At 38.1% G+C, this 16,742-nt stretch overlaps 1 protein-coding gene across 5 annotated transcripts in view; it reads left to right on the top strand.

Annotated features, from left to right (window-relative positions):
• Nucleotides 1-16,742, top strand: part of PRDM5 (PR/SET domain 5) — a 203,333-nt gene that overhangs the window by 119,519 nt on the left and 67,072 nt on the right. For all 5 annotated transcript variants that reach the window (XR_010409521.1, XM_045880502.3, XM_045880501.3 and 2 more), the window contains one exon: nucleotides 629-722. Coding sequence is in view for 4 of the 5 variants with exons in the window: in XM_045880502.3 (XP_045736458.1) it covers nucleotides 629-722 (94 nt within the window). In the remaining variant the exon portion in view is untranslated. The remainder of the gene's footprint in view (nucleotides 1-628; nucleotides 723-16,742) is intronic.

Below are 16,742 nucleotides of genomic sequence, written 5' to 3'. Positions count from 1 at the left end.
ATACATATTCACCTTTCTTTGTGTGGTTGTTTTATGCTGAGATTAAAGGTATGTGGAGGGCAAGGATGTTCTTTCAAATTGACTGCTCAATTAACACTGCTGATTTTAAAGATCAAATCAGATTTATATTTCTTTTTGCTTTTCCGTAAAATCAATCCAGTCAGGCAAGCATAATGCAAGTAACAGATTACTTTATTGAGATTAATTCTGCCCTCAAGAGTTAAATACACACCAAGAATGTGAAAAATGCTTCTAAGGAAGTGTTTCTTGGCAGCAGTAAAGGGCAGCTTTAACCCCATTTTGATTATGTGGTTTTGCCAGCATATACTGGTTTTGTATCACTTAATCGTTTTTACTTGGGGGCTCCATAAAGGCTTAAAAAGTAAAGTGCAGAATTATTTTCAAATTAGCACTAATGCATGATTCTAAGGTTTGGTTTTTTATTTTATTTTTTTTTGAACCAGTGGGAATACTCATGATAAATTGTTTAAAATCTCATTGTGATATTAAATCATCTTAATGAAACATAATCCTGGAAAAAAAGGATTTACCATTGTCAGAGGCACTTAATCATTTTTACCTAATTCTTTATATTTATCCTCAACCCTTTTTATTCCTTTCCATTTAGACACATACAGGAGAAAAGGAGAAAATCTGCCCATATTGTGGCCAGAAATTTGCCAGCAGTGGTACACTGAGAGTTCATATCCGTAGCCACACAGGTAAGTAAATTGTAATTGGTGATAAAAACAACTTAAAGAAATCAAATTCCTTTAAGACAAGGGATATCATAATCTTACAAAATATCTCCCAGATTAAGAATTAATCTTGGCTATTTTCTCTTCCTTAAAATTTTATAGAATCCAGTTCCTTACTTTAGAAAAATCTTAAATAAGTTTACTTTCCCAAACTAAGTTAAATGTCTGAAATGGAAATAATTTGGCTCATGTTTTGTTGTGATATAATTGTGATTTACTGTATATTCTGTTCTAATGGAGGAATAGGGAATAGCAGTTTCACTTTTTATAGAAGGCTAAGGGCCTCCTCTTAAAATTCCTTCCTATAACTGATATCAAATGTGGCTTTTTTAAAGTTAGAAAGTTCTTGGAATACTGCCTGGATGCTGTAGGATTTTATTGGATACGAGGGTGATGGAACCGTAATGTCCCGTATGCCATGGATAGCTTCCTAAAGGGGTCGTCCCTTGATTTCTTATGACTTTTTGTGCAATTTCTCCCATGAAGGAGGGCTATGCCCTAGTGAAGGCTGAATAAACAACTAAATATTCTTTTTTAAAATTTTAACTGGAGTATAGTTGACATAGAATATTTGTTTCAGGTATACAACATGGTGATCTGATAATTATATATGTTATAAAAAGCTCACCATGATAAATCTAGGATAAGTCTAAATACCACCTGTCACCATACACAGTTATTACAATATTATTGACTATATTCCCTATGCTGCAATTTTCATCCCCATGACTTATTTTGTGACTGAAGTTTGTTCCCCTTATCTTCTTCACCTATTTCACCCATCCCCCCACTGCCTTCCCCTCTGGCAATCACTAGTTAGTTCTCTATTATTTATGAGTCTATTTCTCTTTTTGTTGTTGGTGGTGGTATTTGTGTATTTTTTCATTTGTTTTTTAGATTCCACATATAAGTGAAATCATATGGCATTTGTCTTCCTCTGACTTACTTAGCATAATATCCTCTAGGTCCATCCACACTCTTGTGAATGGCAAGATACCGTTCTTTTTTATGGTGAAGTCATATTCCATCATGTATATATACCACGTTTTCCTTATCCATTTATCTGTCAGTAGATACTTACATTGCATTGCCTCCATATCTTGGCTCTTGTAAATAATGCTGCAGGGGCGCCTGGGTGGCTCAGTCGTTAAGCGTCTGCCTTCGGTTCAGGTCATGATCCCAGGGTCCTGGGATCGAGCCCCGCATCGGGCTCCCTGCTCAGTGGAGAGCCTGCTTCTCCCTCTCCCACTCCCCCTGCTTGTGTTCCCTCTCTCGCTGTGTCTCTCTCTGTCAAATTAAAAAAAATATATTAAAAAAAAAAAATGCTGCAGTAAACATAGAGGTGCATACATCTTTTTGAATTAGTGTTTTCATTTTCTTTTGGTAAATACCCAGAAGTGCAATTACTGGATGGTATGGTACTTCCATTTTTAGTTTTTTTTGAGGACCCTCCAAACTGTTTTCCAGAGCGTCTGCATCAATTTAAATTCCCACCAGCAGTATACAAGGGTTACCCTTTCTCCACAGTCTCACCACCACTTGTTATTTCTAGTCTTTTTGATACTAGCCATTCTGATTGGTGTGAGATGTTATCTCATTGTGGTTTTGATTTGCATTTTCCTGATAATGAGTGATGTCGCACATCTTTTCATGTGTCTGTTGGCCATCTCTATGTCTTTTTTGGAAAATGCCTCTTTAGGTCTTCTGCACTTTTTTCATGGATTATTTGTTGTTTTGGTCTTGAGTTGTATGAGCTCTTTACATATTTTGGATATTAATCCCTTACTGGATATATCTTTTGCAAATATCTTTAAACAATTAAATATTCTTGACAGAACCTTGTCTGGATTTTATCTATCATGTAGAGAAATACTTGAGAAGACTTGAAAAAATACTCTGAATATTGATAGCCAGATCATTTTACTTGAATCTTAATGGTTTTCAGTAGCTGGACTATATGTGGTAAAATGTAACTAGATTACATTGCTGAGGCTTCCTATTCAAGAGCCAGAGTATTTGACTTTATCATTGTAGCCCCAGTACCTCATGAAGTAGACGTCTAGCATAGTAACTGTTTTGTGGATGAGGAAATGTTAGCTTACATAGGCCAAAGAATCAATAGTACAACTATTACACAGAGGTGGAGGAAAGGACAGCTGTGGAACATAATTTCTTATTCTGGAATTTTTTTGGCTAAAGCTAAAAGACATAATGTCAAAATAGTATTTGTAATCTTAGAGTGGTCTCTTAAATACTTTTAAATGAAACCTGTAACCAAGAACATATCAAACATTATACATGATGAATGTAGAATAATGGGTGCCCTAAAGAGAGAAAGGAGGTCTTCTTGCTTAGAAGTATCCAGGGAAAGTGAAGTTTTGAGAACCAAAACAGAAGCAGAGAACAACAAAAAGAAGGAAGCAAAAGGAAAAGAGCAATAGAGAGCCATGTTGAGCGTGGGTGGACTTAAAATTGTTCCAGAGTCTTTATCACCGTGTCCTGATTGTACAGAAGAAACAAGTCATTGATATAATTTCTTATATTATTGTTTTCTCCTTTTCTTAGGTTTTTCCTTCTTACAGATATCCTCCTGAGAATTTTATGTTCAATATCTTTCCCTTTCCTTTCTTTCAAGTTTATCAAGATCCTAAGTCGTTGAATATGCTGAAACTTCCTAATAATTTATAGACATAATCTTGATAGACTATTGATAAGGAGCTAATTTACTATCATGTTGTCTGGCATTAATAATCATGGTATTTTTTTTAATGTATTACCCTTGGAAAAATGCATTTTTGATGGAAAAAATGCATTTAGGTGGCTGTGTTCCTGATTAACCTGACCTTTTTGTTTAGTAAACTAGTGTTGAAAGGAGAACTTGGTTGGAAAAATTATTTTTAGTGGTGTTTTAAATTCTGAGTTATGTGTTTTTAACTAACTTCTTTCTTAAAATTAAACTGTAATGATCTCCAAGATAATCTGTCAAAAATTTAATTTACCTTGTCACATCAAAAGTTGTCCTTGGCTTTTTAAATTATTACTATCTTCCTTATTAGACATAAACCCAAAGTATGCTCGATTTCTAAGTCCAAAAAGAGATCATAGGCAGTAAAATTTGTTTAAGAAAAAGAACAATCTCCTGTTCCTTGAAGAGCTGTTGATAATAGGAAAAAAAAAAATGGAAATAGAGCCTGCATATCCAACAGTTTAGAAGATTGGTTAAATAAATTATGGTATATTAGTTAACATGAAAAGAAATATAAGTTACAAAAACAAAATGATATATTTTTATAAGGATAATATATTTATATATAAAGGCCTTAGAGGTTAAATACTAAATTATTACCTGTGGTTATTTCTTTGTATTATAAATATGGACAATTTGAATTTTCTTGATGATTTTCTGTGTTTTCATGTAAGTTTCTTGTCTAATAAAATATTTAAAATATATTAACATTATGATTATGCAGGTAACTGCTATTATTAGGTTTATGCTAAATTATTTAGGTGTGACATGTTTCTGCATCTGATTCTCAAGTGGAGCAGCAAAAAGAAGTGCAAAAAATATATTTTAAAAAGGGAGAAATGAGAATGAGAAAGCAAATACGGTGACATTAAACCCAAGTGAGGATATATATGGCTTATTGTTCTATTTTTCCAATTTTTCTGCCTGTGTGAAAATTTTCATAATTAAAAGTGGGAGTGTTCTATTCCAGTGAGAACAACTGAATGGATGCAGATGCCAACTAAGTGCCGCTAAGAGCTGTTTCCTGAACATCCAGCTTCACAGCTTACATCTTGTTTGCATCTCTCTCAAAGCCTAGTTCTTTCAACAGGAAGATTTCTATTCTTTAAATATAAACAGACTTTTTATTGTTTTGTTTTTTTGCTTACAGTCAGACCACTCAGAGAGAAAACTCAGATTCTTCTGAAGAAGCAGAACTTCTTACTGCATGCTTAGTCATCTTCTTGAAAAAGGAATTCCATGAAATTTGCTATTGGCATAGTCTTTAGAATTTTTTTTTAAATATATTGTAAAGTATATCAATTTTTTACAAAAGAAGGTTTAAAGAGTTGGTAAGGCTTACCCAGTCATGCTGTTATCCTGCTATAAATCTTGCAGTGGTTTCCCCTTGCTTTCTGCAAAATGACTGTCCCTTACCTATCACGAGACTTATCAACTACCAATTCCTCTCACAGTTGACATTCCAAGCTCACTTATTAGGCTTCTTTCGCTTTCCCCCAGTCTCCAAGTAAATGTAACTTTCTCCACGATATGTCACGTGACCATCCCTTATTCCCACATTAGGTGGATATGCTCTATCTTGTGCTTCTCTCAACACTTCACGCTTCCAGGTGCTCATACTTCTTCAGTCATTCGTAAGTTCTCTGTTCCTTTAGAGCTGTGCCCATATCCGATAACTTACTTGTTTACTATTCAGAGAACTGACTGGCATGGAGAAAGAACCTAGAGAATGCTTCTTGAATAAATAAAAGAATCTACAAATACATTACCATACCTGTGGGATTTTGGAAAGAATGCTGGCTTCATAGCAAGAAGTCTTGGATTTGAATCTAAATTTAATTGACCATAAAATCATTTTTTCATAAATTAACTATACAATCATGGAATTCACTTTGAGAAATGTTAGAATCAAAGAATAAAATTACGGGCGGAGCAAGATGGCGGAGGAGTAGGAGACCTGGATTTCGTCTCCTCTCAGGAATTCAGCTGGATAGGGATCAAACCATTCTGAACACCTACAAACTCACCAGGAGATCGAAGAAAAGAAGAGCAACAACTCTCTCATCAGAAAAGCGACCACTTTCTGGAAGGTAGGACGTGCGGAGAAGTGAATCCGAGGCGATATTCGGGAGGATAGACGGCGGGGGAGGGGCCTCCGGCGGCCGCTTCTGGCAAGTGATAGAACCACGGAGCACAAAATCGGAACTTTTAAAAGTCTGCTCCGCCGAGGGACGTCACTCTGGTGGCTAAGCGGGGGGTGGAACCCTCCGGGACAGTGTGGTGTCAGGACCCCCGGGGTCACAGAAAGACCGGGGGTGCCTGAGGGCGGCAGAGCTCCCAGGCAACGGAGCAGGGAAGCTGGCTGCAGAGGCGGGGCCCAGGCGCGGGCTCTCAGCTCGGGGTGGCCATAAACCAGGATCCGCGGCCCAGTCGGGCCCCTGCTCCTCCAGCAGGGACCCAACAAGCGGCAGATCCGGGGAGACTCACCTTCCTCCCCCGGGAGGAGCCGCGCGGGAGCGCACCGCAGGGATCTGCTGGGTTTGGAGACTCCACCCGGGGTCAGGTGCCAGAGATAGAAATGCGCAGTCACAGGCCGGGTGAGCACGGAGTGCAGCCGGAGACCGGGGAGACGGGAGTGACTGACGGCTTTTCTCTGGGGCTCACTGAGGAGCGGGGCCCCGAGTTCTCGGCTCCTCCGGGGCGGAGATTGGGAGGCTGCCATTTTCACTCTCCGCCTCCAAAGCTGTACGGAAAGCTCGCAGGGAACAAAAGCCCCGGAGAGCAAACCCGAGCAGATGACTTAGCCGGGAGGGGGCAAGGGCGGGGCACTTCCGCCTCCGGCAGAGACATTTGGAAACCAGGGCAACAGGCCCCTCCCCCAGAAGATCAGCGAGAACAGCCGGCCAAGACCAAGTTTACCGATCAATGAGAACGGCAGAACTCCAGCGCTAGGGGAATACTGCACATAGAATTCACGGCTTTTTTTTACCATGATTCTTTAGTCTTTTAAAGTTAATTTTTTTTTAACTGTCTTTTTGTCTTTTTATTTCTTTTTGAATTTTTCTTTTTCCCTTTTTCAACCAACATCTTATCAATCCCTTTTTTAAAAAAAAAATTATTTTTCATTTTTAGAGTCATATTCTATCCCTTCATAGTAGTTACCCATATTTTTGGCTTATATATATAAGTTGTTCTCTCTTTAAAATTTTGAGATAGTTTCTTCTAACAGATTAAAATATACCCTAAATCTCTAGTATATGGTGTTTTCTATTCCCCTGCCTGATCACATCCTCTCCCTTTTTTTTTCTTTTTTCTTTTTTTAAATCCTCTTCTTTTTTTTTTCAAACAACTTCTTATCAATTCCTTTTATAAAATTTTTTATAATTTCCATTTTTACAGTCATATTCCATCCCTTCATCATATCAACCCTTATTTTTGTACATATATAAGTTTTTCTTTCTTTAAAATTTTGGGAGGCACTTTCTCCTAAAAGACCAAAATACACCCCAAATCTAGTGTGTGGCACTGATCTATATACCATATAGATCATATTTGATCACATTCTGGTTTTTTTGTTGTTGTTGTTGTTTTGTTTTGTTTTTGTTTTTATCTTTATCTTTTTCTTTTTCTTTTTTCTCTTTCCCTTTCTTATCCCACTACTTCAGGTCTTTTCTGATTTGTTTAGAGTATATTTTCTGGGGACGTGGTTACTCTGCTAGCATTTTCTTCTCTCATTAATCTATTCTCCTCTGCACAAAATGACAAGATGGAAAAAATCACCTCAACAAAAAGAACAAGAGGTAGTACCAACTGCCAGGGACCTACTCAATATGGATATTAGTACGATGTCAGATCTAGAGTTCAGAATCATCACTTTAAAGATACTAGCTGGGCTTGAAAAAAATATGGAAGTTATTAGAGAAATGCTTTCTGGAGAAGTAAAAGAGCTAAAATCCAACCAAGTAAAAATCAAAAAGGCTATTAATGAGGTGCAATCAAAAATGGGGGCGCTAAGTGCTAGAATAAATGAGGCAGAAGAGAGAATCAGTAATATAGAAGATGAAATGATGGAAAATAAAGAAGCTGAGAAAAAGAGAGATAAACAACTACTGGATCACGAGGGCAGAATTCGAGAGATAAGCGATACCATAAGACGAAACAACATTAGAATAATTGGGATCCCAGAAGAAGAAGAAAGAGAGAGGGGGGCAGAAGGGATAATGGAGCAAATTATAACAGAGAACTTCCCTAATTTGGGGAAAGAAACAGGCATGAAAATCCAGGAAGCACAGAGAACCCCTCCCAAAATCAATAAAAATAGGTCAACTCCCCGACATCTAATAGTAAAACTTACGAGTCTCATAGACAAAGAGAAAATCCTGAAAGCAGCTCGGGAGAAGAGATATGTAACCTACAAGGGTAGAAACATTAGATTGGCAACAGACCTATCCACAGAGACCTGGCAGGCCAGAAAGGACTGGCAGGATATATCCAGAGCACTAAATGAGAAAAATATGCAGCCAAGAATACTCTATCCAGCTAGGCTGTCATTGAAAATTGAAGGAGAGATAAAAAGCTTCCAGGACAAACAAAAACTAAAGGAATTTGCAAACACAAAACCAGCCCTACAGGAAATCTTGAAAGGGGTCCTCTAAGCAAAGAGAGAGCCTCAAAGCAACATAGACCAGAAAGGAACACAGACAATATACGGTAACAGTCACCTTACAAGCAATACAATGGCACTAAATTCCTATCTTTCAATAGTTACCCTGAATGCAAATGGGCTAAATGCCCCAATCAAAAGACACAGGCTATCAGACTGGATTAAAAAACAAGACCGATCGATATGCTGTCTGCAAGAGACTCATTTTAGAACCAAAGACACCCCCAGATTGAAAGTGAGGGGGTGGAAAACCATCTACCATGCTAATGGACACCAAAAGAAAGCTGGGGTGGCAATCCTTATATCAGACAAATTAGATTTTAAACCAAAGACTGTAATAAGAGATGAGGAAGGACACTATATCATACTTAAAGGATCTATCCAACAAGAAGATCTAACAATTGTAAATATCTATGCCCCTAACATGGGAGCAGCCAATTATATAAGGCAATTAATAACAAAAGCAAAGAAACACATCGACAACAATACAATAATAGTGGGGGACTTTAACATCCCCCTCACTGAAATGGACAGATCATCTAAGCAAAAGATCAACAAGGAAATAAAGACTTTAAATGACACACTGGACCAAATGGACTTCACAGACATATTCAGAACATTCCACCCCAAAGCAACGGAATACACATTCTTCTCTCGTGCCCATGGAACATTCTCCAGAATAGATCACATCCTAGGTCATAAATCAGGTCTCAACCGGTACCAAAAGATTGGGATCATTCCCTGCCTATTTTCAGACCACAATGCTTTGAAACTAGAACTCAGTCACAAGAGGAAAGTCGGAAAGAACTCAAATACATGGAGGCTAAAGAGCATCCTACTGAAGAATGAATGGGTCAACCAGGAAATTAAAGAAGAATTAAAAAAATACATGGAAACCAATGAAAATGAAAACAGAACTGTTCAAAATCTTTGGGATGCAGCAAAGGCAGTCCTAAGAGGAAAGTATATAGCAATACAAGCCTTTCTCAAGAAACAAGAAAGGTCTCAAGTACACAACCTAACCCTACACCTAAAGGAGCTGGAGAAAGAACAGCAAATAAAGCCTAAACCCAGCAGGAGAAGGGAAATAATAAAGATCAGAGCAGAAATCAATGAAATAGAAACTAAAAGAACAGTAGAACAGATCAACGAAACTAGGAGCTGGTTCTTTGAAAGAATCAACAAGATTGATAAACCCCTGGCCAGACTTATCAAAAAGAGAAGAGAAATGACCCAAATCAACAAAATCATGAATGAAAGAGGAGAGATCACAACCAACACCAAAGAAATACAAACAATTATAAGAACATATTATGAGCAACTCTATGCCAGCAAATTAGATAACCTGGAAGAAATGGAGGCATTCGTAGAGATGTATCAACTACCAAAACTGAACCAGGATGAAATAGAAAACCTGAACAGACCTATAACCACTAAGGAAATTGAAGCAGTCATCAAAAATCTCCCAAAAAACAAAAGCCCAGGGCCAGATGGCTTCCCAGGGGAATTCTACCAAATATTTCAAGAAGAATTAATACCTATTCTTCTGAAACTGTTGCAAAAAATATAAATGGAAGGAAAACTTCCAAACTCATTTTATGAGGCCAGCATTACCTTGATCCCAAAACCAGACAAAGACCCCATCAAAAAGGAGAATTACAGACCAATATCCCTGATGAACATGGATGCAAAAATTCTCACCAAAATACTAGCCAATAGGATCCAACAGTACATTAAAAGGATTATTCACCATGACCAAGTGGGATTTATCCCTGGGCTGCAAGGTTGGTTCAACATCCGCAAATCAATCAATGTGATACAATACATTAACAAAAGAAAGAACAAGAATCATATGATCCTCTCAATAGATGCAGAAAAAGCTTTTGACAAAGTACAGCATCCTTTCTTGATCAAAACTCTTCAGAGTATAGGGATCGAGGGTACATACCTCAATATCATAAAAGCCATCTATGAAAAACCTACAGCGAATATCATTCTCAATGGGGAAAAACTGAGAGCTTTCCCCCTAAGGTCAGGAACGCGGCAGGGATGTCCACTATCACCACTGCTATTCAACATAGTATTGGAAGTCCTTGCCACAGCAATCAGACAACAAAAAGAAATAAAAGGCATCCAAATCGGCAAAGAAGAAGTCAAACTCTCACTGTTTGCAGATGATATGATACTTTATGTGGAAAACCCCAAAGACTCCACCCCAAAACTGCTAGAACTCATACAGGAATTCAGCAAAATGGCAGGATATAAAATCAATGCACAGAAATAAGTGGCATTCCTATACACCAATAACAAGACAGAAGAAAGAGAAATTAAGGAGTCAATCCCATTTACAATTGCACCCAAAACCGTAGGTTACCTAGGAATAAATCTAACCAAAGAGGCAAAGTATCTGTACTCAGAAAAGTATAAAATACTCATGAAAGAAATGGAGGAAGACACAAAGAAATGGAAAAACGTTCCATGCTCATGGATTGGAAGAACAAATATTGTGAAGATGTCAATGCTACCTAGAGCAATCTATACATTCAATGCAATCCCCATCAAAATACCATCCACTTTTTTCAAAGAAATGGAACAAATAATCCTAAAATTTGTATGGAACCAGAAAAGACCCCGCATAGCCAAAGGAATGTTGACAAAGAAAAGCAAAGCTGGCGGCATCACAATTCCGGACTTCCAGCTCTATTACAAAGCTGTCATCATCAAGACAGCATGGTACTGGCACAAAAACAGGCACATAGATCAATGGAACAGAATAGAGAGCCCAGAAATGGACCCTCAACTCTATGGTCAACTCATCTTTGACAAAGCAGGAAAGAATGTCCAATGGAACAAAGACAGTCTCTTCAACAAATGGTGTTGGGAAAATTGGATAGCCACATGCAGAAGAATGAAACTGGACCATTTCCTTACACCACACACAAAAATAGACTCCAAATGGTTGAAAGACCTCAATGTGAGACAGGAGTCCATCAAAATCCTAAAGGAGAACACAGGCAGCAACCTCTTTGACCTCAGCCGAAGCAACTTCTTCCTAGAAACATCGCCAAAGGCAAGGGAAGCAAGGGCAAAAATGAACTATTGGGACTTCATCAAGATAAAAAGCTTTTGCAAAGCAAAGGAAACAGTCAACAAAACTAAAAGACAACCGACAGAATGGGAGAAGATATTTGCAAATGACATATCAGATAAAGGGCTAGTATCCAAAATCTATAAAGAACTCATCAAACTCAACACCTAAAGAACAAAGAATCCAATCAAGAAATGGGCAGAAGACATGAACAGACATTTTTTCCAAAGAAGACATCCAAATGGCCAACAGACACATGAAAAAGTGCTCAATATCACTCAGCATCAGGGAAATCCAAATCAAAACTTCAATGAGATACCACCTCACACCAGTCAGAATGGCTAAAATTAACAAGTCAGGAAACGACAGATGTTGGCGGGGATGCGGAGAAAGGGGAACCCTCCTACACTGTTGGTGGGAATGCAAGCTGGTGCAGCCACTCTGGAAAACTGTATGGAGGTTCCTCAAAAAGTTGAAAATAGAGCTACCATATGATCCAGCAATTGCACTACTGGGTATTTACCCCAAAGATACAAAAGTAGGGATCCGAAGGGGTACATGCACCCCGATGTTTATAACAGCAATGTCCACAATAGCCAAACTGTGGAAAGAGCCAAGATGTTCATCGACAGATGAATGGATAAAAAAGAAGTGGTATATATATACAATGGAATATTATGCAGCCATCAAAAGGAATGAGATCTTGCCATTTGCGATGACGTGGATGGAACTGGAGGGTATTATGTTGAGTGAAATAAGTTAAACAGAGAAAGACATGTATCATATGATCTCACTGATATGAGGAATTCTTAATCGCAGGAAACAAACTGAGTGTTGTTGGAGTGGGGGGTGGGGTGGGAGGGATGGGGTGACTGGGTGATAGACACTGGGGAGGGTATGTGCTCTGGTAAGCGCTGTGAATTGTGCAAGACTGTTGAATCTCAGATCTGTACCTCTGAAACAAATAATGCAATATATGTTAAGAAAAAAAAAAGAAGAAGAAGAAGGTAGCGGGAGGGGAAGAATGAAGCGGGGGAAATCAGAGGGGTAGACGAACCATGAGAGACGATGGACTCTGAAAAACAAACAGGGTTCTAGAGGGGAGGGGGTGGGAGGATGGGTTAGCCTGGTGGTGGGTATTGAGGAGGGCACATTCTGCATGGAGCACTGGGTGTTATGCACAAACAATGAATCATGGAACACTTCATCTAAAACTAATGTTGTAATGTATGGGGATTAACATAAGAATAAAAAAAAAAAGAATAAAATTACTAAACTCCCTAATCTATTAGCCAGTCCCACCTCAATATAAAGTTGGGCCCTTTGCTCTTCTTTCCATTCTTTACCTCACTGCTTTATCATGCTGTTGGTTGGAAACAATTGTATAAGATAATAGTTAACAGCATGGTTTAAGATTTAGCTCACCAATATATATAAAATTACAGTGCTTAAATGAAGGAATAAAGAACAATATTTGGCCAACCAGCACTAAAAACTTACCATGATTCTTTTTAACTTGGAATTGGCCAGTTTTTAAAATTCTTATTAGAAAAAAGGTAGAGGAAATTGGTCCTGACAAATGCCCTATACATTTTGTTTGACAAAGTCCACTTTACAGGAACTGGAACAATTACAAACAATTGTGTAGTATATTATAGTCTCTTGCTCTTCATAGCCTCTCATCTAGTAGAGATTTGGGGATCCCATTGCTTACTATATATAAACATCTCTTTTCAATTTTGGTATTATACTTACTTTGCATATCTGGCTCCTTGACTAGTTTCTGAGCTGAAGGGCAGGGCAGATCAGGCTCAGGTTTTTAATCAAGTTTATTGAAGGAGAGAAGCTCTTTCCAATATTATCTGAGTTAGTGTATCCTTCCACAGTTAGTGTGATAGGTTTCTAAAACCATTCTCATTTTCTAGATGAGGAAGCTGAGATTTAGAGAAACAAATGACCTATCCAGTCAAGGTAGTAAGATCCAAATCTTTTGACTTCAAGTTCTATCTTATTTTTGTGTTATCTCTTCTTTTTTGCTACACAGCTGCTACACAGTTGTTATAATTACAAGATTTACACACATCCTGTAAGTTCTCCAATATAAAAGATGAAGAATGGAATTCTAAAAGTCACATGTTATTTTAGGAAAATTTTATCCTTTAGAGTGAAATGAAAGGGGTGTGTGTGTGTGTGTGTGTGTGTATTTAGCATTACTATTCATTTTCTTCCTGAGTCACCTTTATAGTGGGCAATGACATACAGAGAAAATGATGACTAAATTTAATTCTCCAGATTTTTATTTTAAGATTTTATTTATTTATTTGTCAGAGAGAGTACAAGCAGGGGGAGAGGCAGAGGGAGAGGGAGAAGCAGACTCCCCGCTGAGCAGAGAGCCCAATGCGGGATTGATCCCAGAACCCTGGGATTATGACCTGGGCCGAAGGCAGACCCTTAACTGACTGAGCCACTCAGGCATCCCTGCCTTTATTTTTTAGAGTAGTTTTAGGTTCACAGTGAAATGAAGGGAAGATCCAGAGATTTTCCCTCCTACCCCCTCCCTCCACATGTATACCCTCCTCTGTTATCAACATCCCCAATCTAAGTGGTATGTGTTGCAATTGATGAACTCACATTGACACATTATAGTCACCCAGAGTCTATAGCTTACATTATGGTTCACTCTTGGCGTTCTACATTCTATGGGTTTGCACAAATGTGTAATGTGTGTTCATCAATATGATATCATGCAGAGTACTTCCACTGCCCTAAAAATTCTCTGTGCTTTGCCTATTTATCCCCTAACTCTCAATGCCTGGCAGCCACTGATCTTTTTACTGTCTCCATAGCTTTGTTTTCCAGAAGAACATTTGACATTTATGTAGTTTGACATTTTTCAGAATGTCATGTAGTTGGACAGATTACTTTTTTTATTTCTAGGAAGTGATTATTGATAGTTGGGCTTTTTAAGTGGGATGGATGTACATTTGAATACACTGCAATGTGTTAAGATTTTTATAGAGGTAATAGTCTTTCCATGGTTTTCCCATTATGTTGAAGGAGTCAATTTCATTTCGTTTTTATAGCATTCAAACTGTCCATCAATATTTTGGGAAGCTACTTCTCTTTTTTATAACATCAAATAACATTAAGTTTTATGAAGAGAAAACAGGACTCCTGTCTATGTTTCTTCCTTCCAGTTTGCCAACTGGTTATCTTTCATCATTTCCTATTTAGTATAATGATGGTATTGCTTTGTGGAGTATTAAAGGCAGTTTCCTTCATATTAATTTTCTTAGAACAGGTCTTATTTTATTGGCTCATGACTAATGGTCATTCTATAAGACAATGATAACTTAGCTATTGGATTACTACCTGTTAGTTCTGGGAGTAGTCTTAGTATTTATGTCTCTATTGTAATTTTTTGTTAATAGTGCTTTAAAAAAACATTTTAAAAACTTCTCCAATTCACATTTTGATTGGTTTTATCCTTTACTACCTTAAGTAACCAACCAGTTGTATCCTTGCTTCACCTTTTCCCCTCCTTCTCCCTCCCCTTCCCATTACCGCCATTTTGTACAGCTAAGGTGAAGTCTGACAAAACTTTGTGGTTTTTTTTCCATTAACTTTGAAAATGTTATTTTTTACAAACCCTGTATCCACCTCCTGAAGTCCATTCATTCTTCATAATTAGGTGATTAGAATAAGAACATGCACAGCAAGTGTGCACAAGGCATTTGCTTTTAAAGATTACTAAAATACAGTACTCTTCACTTTTAGAATAGATGGAATTTCATAAATTTTGTAGTTCAAGTCTCTTAATTGAACCCATGCCCCACAAAATACAGTGAATTGATAAGGTTCACTACTTGTATATTGTTCCTCTAGAGCTAAACTAAGGCTTTAACTTTGTTCAGTGTACACTTTGCTGGTATTTTTAGTTCTTATTCTAAGTTTACTGTTACTCTTAAACTTACTGTAGAATTACATACATTCCTTCCATGATGATTGATGATAGTATCTTGTTGATGTATCAACCAATTGAGGTTAATAATCTCAACTTGGAAGCTTGAGGGTCTGTAATTTGTTACTTAATTCCACTTATGGAGAAATTTTCCCACCACAAAGTCAGCTATCTCCACTTCTTGTTATTTAATACCTAGTTCATATCCAAAGTATGGATTGTGGAGTCATATGACAGGCTTTCAAACTCCATTTTATTCATTTCCTCCCTGCGTGAGCTTTATAGTAAGTTGCTTAGTTTCCTCATTTAAAGGACTGGGGTAAGGACAATTCCAACGGGGATGCATCTCTCACTGTCAAATAAATAAATAAATAAAAGAAATTGAGGAAGACACAAAGAAATGGAAAAACGTTCCATGCTCATGGATTGGAAGAACAAATATTGTGAAAATGTCAATGCTACCTAGAGCAATCTACACATTTAATGCAATCCCTATCAAAATACCATCCACTTTTTTCAAAGAAATGGAACAAATAATCCTAAAATTTGTATGGAACCGGAAAAGACCCCGAATAGGCAGAGGAATGTTGAAAAAGAAAAGCAAAGCTGGTGGCATCACAATTCTGGACCTCAAGCTCTATTACAAAGCTGTCATCATCAAGACAGTATGGTACTGACATAAAAACAGACACATAGATCAATGGAACAGAATAGAGAGCCCAGAAATGGACCCTCAACTCTATGGTCAACTAATCTTCGACAAAGCAGGAAAGAATGTCCAGTGGCAAAAAGACAGTCTCTCCAACAAGTGGTGTTGGGATAATTGGACAGCCACATGCAGAAGAATGAAACTGGACCATTTCCTTACACCACACACAAAAACAGACTCAAAATGGTTGAAAGACCTCAATGTGAGACAGGAGTCCATCAAAATCCTAAAGGAGAACACAGGCAGCAATAAAAATCTTTAAAAAAAAGAACAGTCCTAACGTCATGGCATTGTTTTGAGGAGCAAATGAAAAGTCTGTGTCAGGAACCTTGCAGGGCACCTAGCACAGTGTGCGCATGCGGTGCGAGCTGCTGCCGCCGCCACAGTGGCTCTTTGCTCTGTCTTCCTAATTCCTGCCTGTATTTAACCACAGTTATGCAACCTCCCTTGATATACGGTCTGACTTTCTGTTCCCGGTGTCATCGTCATCATCTTTTTATAACCTTTAGCAGCAGAATATAGATCATCTGTAGAACATCGAGGAGGGTTTGCTGTCAGACAGGGCTGGTCTGGGGTGAGTGAGGGTGAGTGTACTGTGTGTCAGCATCGGTGTCTGTGAAGGTGAAATGTTTAGGTCTGTGCCTGGCAGGCAGCTCTGTAATTTATCATCTGGTTTCCTATGCTACAGTGACAGGGATGGCACTCTGTGGGTCAGCCGAAATAGTAGAGCATATTCTCCTGTTGGTTTATAGCTTCTGAGGGTCGGTGAGAGCTGGGGCTAATTCCGCAAGGGAATCCATGGACTGTGACAAGAATT

This window comes from Mirounga angustirostris, unplaced genomic scaffold (genome assembly GCF_029215605.1).
Source record: "Mirounga angustirostris isolate CCGP_5_RB_7025 unplaced genomic scaffold, mMirAng1.0.hap1 SCAF_2, whole genome shotgun sequence".
Taxonomy (NCBI): domain Eukaryota; kingdom Metazoa; phylum Chordata; class Mammalia; order Carnivora; family Phocidae; genus Mirounga; species Mirounga angustirostris.
The sequence above is the reverse complement of the archived record's forward strand: the minus strand, read 5'-3'. Positions and strand labels throughout refer to the sequence as shown.